Below are 4,487 nucleotides of genomic sequence, written 5' to 3'. Positions count from 1 at the left end.
ATTATCTAAAAAAGTGCACCTCGCTTGGAGCAAGTGAATATGCAAACAGCACTGCTGAACCTCTCTTTGTTTAAAGGGATATCAGAATCTTCTAAGGTTTGGTTTGCACTGGTTTTAAGGCAAAGGTGCCCAGCAGGAGGGAGCAGAGCTGCACAGAAGGCAAGATTTGGGTTTGCTGCCTCCATTTCACATAGTCCTACAGGATTTAAAGATAAATCCTACCGTGTTGAACTGCAGTGTCTGACTTGTCCCTGTCAAAGTGCTGTGAACATGAAGAATGTGACCATTTCTCCATTAGCAAAGCCTCCATCACTGATCCTGCTCCTCCTTGGAGCCTTTCCTTGGAGGAGATTTAATTCCACTGACATGTGTTCCAAACTGGAGTGATAACTGGTAAACTTTCCCTCTCCAGCCCGTGATGTGCTGTCAAACAATCCTCCTAATTGTGTTCACAGCTCTCCTTTGACTGAGTGTTGGTTGCTGCCTTTAGTTCCACACTTTGGATTCTACAGGACAAAAGGCAGAAGGTGCAGCTGTGGCTTTCTGAAATCCCAGATCACTGCACATCAGGGCCAGGGAGGTGGCTCTGTGGACATCTGCCATGCACTGCTCTCTGCCACTGAGTGTCACCTGCGGCACTCCAGCAATTTTCTGCCCTGCTGAGGCTGTTCTGGCTGATTTTGTTGTTCAGGATTGTCTCCCCAGTCCCGTGGAGCAGATCTGTCCACAGAGGGTGAGCTGGCAGGCCCCACTCTGGGCTGGGCTAACAAGGCAGAAACAGCTCCACTTGATAACAAGCAATAAAACCTGAAGCATCATGTTTATCTGAAGCCTTGTCTTGACTCTTTCTTCAGATGGATTCTGCTCCAGTTCTGCAGAAACCACCACAGGTGTAGTTTTGTTGCCACTGTGAAGTTGCTTTGGTTCAGGGGATGGCTGAAGGTCCCTTTTCCTTCACTCAATGTTTGGCATTAAATGAATAAACAACTACTAAGAAGTTTCTTTCCAGTCCCTACTGGAAAGGGAGTTTGAGCAATGCCAAGGAGAAGGTAAAGTAGGGCATGACAAGAGCTGAGAGATGCTGTTATGGCACTGTACAATGAATAAAAAGAAATTAAAGTCCCTCCTAAACTTGATTCTCTCAGTTTTTGCCTCAGACTGTGCAAAATGAGAACTGATGGTCTGTGAGGGAATTAAAAGATCTCGAGTCATACCAAGAAAGGGGAAGATTGGCAGCAACAAACTCCTGCCTGTGTCTCTCCTCTGCTGGGACTGCTGTGTGCTCATCCAGGTAATTCAGATGCTTTTCCCCAGGAGGTGCCTCAGGGAACTCTGCATCCTTTCAAGCCCCTACAGAATGAAGCCTGTGGGACCAGTGAGAGGATGCCAAAAGCTGAGGGGACTTCATATGACTGGTGTTTGTGCTAGATAGGTTTGTATTCACCTGGATAAGCCAGAACATCCTGCCCTTTTTGGTAGAGAAGAGGAAATAATCTGAATTTTAACATCCTGAGCAGCAGGGACCCCACCTTGCTGTACTTTAGGAACAGAACAGCTCTGTAAATCCCAGAAAGGGAAACCTCCAGGAAAGGAGACTCCTCTTGCCCTATAAAAGCAAATTCATTGCTTTGTCCTTATTTCTTTCTGCCTTTTGATTTTTGCTGTGAGGCATCTTTCCCTGCCCAGGGAAAGGAAGGTGGAAGCTCTGAAAGCCTTGTTTGTAAGGTACACACCCCGGGGCTTGCCCAGCACTCTGGGTGTGCCCAGAGTTGAGAGCCCTGAAAAGAGCATTTGAAGGGCTCAAAAGGGGCGAAAGAGAGACAATCAAAATGTATTTCTGGGGGTGTTCATGAAAAACAAAGGGTGGAGAAACGACAAGCAAGTTGGAGTCAATCTGTGATTTAATTGAAAGGTCTGGTCAGCAACTGATCTGTTTTAGGATCTGAATCCTCAAGGAGGAATCGCTGGAAAGGGGAGATGCCAGGGAAGAAGGGCACTGGGGTTGGCTTTGGGCAGCAGCTCCAAAGCTGCAGCTGGAACATCCACACAAGGCTCAAGAACAGGATCATTTTCAGGCATAGTTATTGTCGTGACAGTAGGTAAGGGCCAAATACTGAAGGGCATCAAGCCTAATGCATGATCTGAGGCTGAGTGGTGGTCCTTGAAAAACAAGAAAATTTAAAAAAAAGAAATTACCCTGAGATTCTGGCTCAGATGCTGTTGAGTGATCTGTGCATTTGTAGACATCCTCTAGCACCTGGCACATTGCACTTGCCTTTGGAACCCCACTGAGCCCCCTCAGGTGCCAAAGCAAGCAGGGAGTAGAGGGAAATGCTGCCATGCTAGAGCTGAGCCCGAGCTGTAAAGCAGCTTTCCATGACAGGGTTGGAGACAATCAGCTTGCAGGAAGTCCCAGAACACTTTGATGGTGTTCAGGATGAACTCCTCAGTTTTACACTCAGTTCCCTTGGATACATTTAAAACAAATGTCCTTTTTCCCATCAATAGAAAATTCTATTGCAAGTGATCAAAACACAATTAAGGCACCCACAGCTGATTTCTACCAATCTCCACACCCACAGCTGCCACTCCTGGTTTCTGTCCATCTCGAGTTGGAAGAGGAGCAATTTGTGCAGCAGTCATTGCCCAAGGGAAAGAACCACCAGGTCGGCAACACTCAGAATTCACTCGTTGGTACTCACCCTGAACTTCATAAGCCACGTAAGTTGTAAGTCCTCTGCACATGGAGAAGGTGTCTGGTCCATAAGACTCGAGGTCCCGGACATTCCTCTTGATGAGGGTGAACAGAATCTCCTTTGCAGGTGGTCTTGGACGGTTGTGTTTCTAAACACCAAATGACGGCACTCAGCAAGATCCGTGCTGTGATCTGCTCCATGCCCATGTATATCCCCAGTTTTAATTGTTATAAAAGTCATAAGAATAATCTAAGTGATCTAGGGCATCGGCAAAACATGAAAACCCTCCACTGGAAGCATCTGAACAAGGGTGTTCTAATTGTTCAAAGGTTTCAAGATAGATTGATGCAAAATGCCACTGAAATCAATAAAAGTGCCTAATCAGTGGTGTGATGAACATGACTTTTGCAGTACCTGTTGGTTTAGAAGCTTTTGAAAATAGCCTAGGGTGTCAGTTTACTTTGCATTAAGTACAACTTTTCAAGTAACTCCTCTTTTTCAGTCTTACCCTGCTCTCTGCAGCCAGCTGGGGAAGTGCATCAAAGCTGGGCATCTCGGTCCTGTTCATGATGGAAATGTAGCAGGCTTTCTCTGGCAGCACTTTGGTTGCCATAAAACCCTGTAAAACAAAGTTATTGACCGCTCATCGAACTCATTCCTTCAATCATCAGTGCTGGAGTTAAGTCCATATTAGAAAGGTAACAAATCAGTTTTTACTCAGTGTATGAGCCAGTGGCCTCGTAGAGTCTCCAAAAGCACCTTCCCCACCTCTCACCGTGTCGTAGTTCCAGAGGGTTTTCCATGACCCATGGTGGGTCCTTTGCTCCACACTTGCCACCAGCCAGTATTTATTCATGGTCATAATTTGGTAGCCTCCAGCAGTGGAGATTTTCTTGCTTACTTCCACCTTCTGAGCCTAGAAAACCAGATGAAAGTACACTTGGACTGACTTTCGAGTGATTGAGTTGTCTCCCCAAAGCTTTAGGAAAATGAAAGAATCAGGGAGATCTCCCAAAGCAGGGGACATGGAAACAGCAGCTGTGAATGTGGGAACTGGTCACTGTACTCACATGCTCACCAAGGGCTGGAGTCAGGACGAGTCCTAGAAGGACTGCAGTCAAAATCTGAAAGGAAAATCAAATACAAAAATGTAACTGCAGGTCTGGCTGATGAATCCAGTCATGAGAATCTCTGTGCCCTTTTCCTAATCTGCTGTTGAAGTGTCCTCCTTGGATCCTCTTTTGCTTCCATCCTGGCATTGCAACAGTGCCCTAAAGGAGTCACCTTTGCTTTACCCCCGGAAAAGCTGGACACGTTTCCCAGTTGCTGTTTCAAGAGCTGAACCTCAAGTTGCTTCTGAGACCTGTGCAGGCACACACGGGTATTTTACAAGAGTGAGGAGAAAGCTTTTCCATTTCTTGTGCTGTGCCATTACAGGGGAGTGGTTGATCCATCAGTGCAGTGCTCCAGCTTTGCAAAGGCATCGACAAAAATGGCCATGGCTCAAGCTTCGTGTGTTCTGCTTAATGAAGAGCCCAGCTGTGGGGAAAATCCTTACCTCGTCAGCTGGTTTGGCTAATGAGGGCTGAGCTGCTCACTCTGGAGGAGCAAAATGTCCTCAGAGAAACCTCTGTGCTCTGGGCAGGCAGAGGCACTTTGGAGAGAAAATTTAGTTTATAAGGAAGAAAAGCTTGTGTACTCACAGGGAGCTTCATCCTGACTGCAGAGCTGATGCTCCTGCAGGTAGAGAGAGCGATGTGAACCTCCCACCTTATATATGTTTTCAGAATT

General features: G+C 46.5%; 1 protein-coding gene across 1 annotated transcript; it reads right to left on the bottom strand.

Moving 5' to 3' along the window:
* Positions 1-1,938: 1,938 nt before the first annotated feature.
* Positions 1,939-4,411, bottom strand: LOC114071486 (gastrokine-1-like). The gene is made up of 5 exons (XM_027909315.1): positions 4,400-4,411; positions 3,472-3,612; positions 3,205-3,315; positions 2,703-2,844; positions 1,939-2,160 (listed from the first exon to the last, which is right to left on the bottom strand). The coding sequence occupies exons 1-5, from the start codon at positions 4,409-4,411 to the stop codon at positions 2,072-2,074; spliced, it is 495 nt and encodes a 164-aa protein (XP_027765116.1). The 3' UTR covers positions 1,939-2,071.
* Positions 4,412-4,487: the final 76 nt, after the last annotated feature.

This window comes from Empidonax traillii, unplaced genomic scaffold (assembly GCF_003031625.1).
Source record: "Empidonax traillii isolate 1590-97213 ecotype Southwest subspecies unplaced genomic scaffold, ASM303162v1 scaffold2049:size62674, whole genome shotgun sequence".
NCBI classification, from domain to species: domain Eukaryota; kingdom Metazoa; phylum Chordata; class Aves; order Passeriformes; family Tyrannidae; genus Empidonax; species Empidonax traillii.
Note: the sequence above shows the minus strand (reverse complement) of the source record. Positions and strands in the feature narration are given on the sequence as shown.

Bases quoted from the DNA above. Each gene is read 5' to 3' on its own strand.
- LOC114071486 (XM_027909315.1), bottom strand. The intron at 3,316-3,471 runs GTGAGAGGTGGG...TTTGTTTTACAG, and splicing joins CCCTCTGGAACTACGACACG to GGTTTTATGGCAACCAAAGT. The intron at 2,161-2,702 runs GTGAGTACCAAC...TTGTTTTTCAAG, and splicing joins CGTGGCTTATGAAGTTCAGG to GACCACCACTCAGCCTCAGA.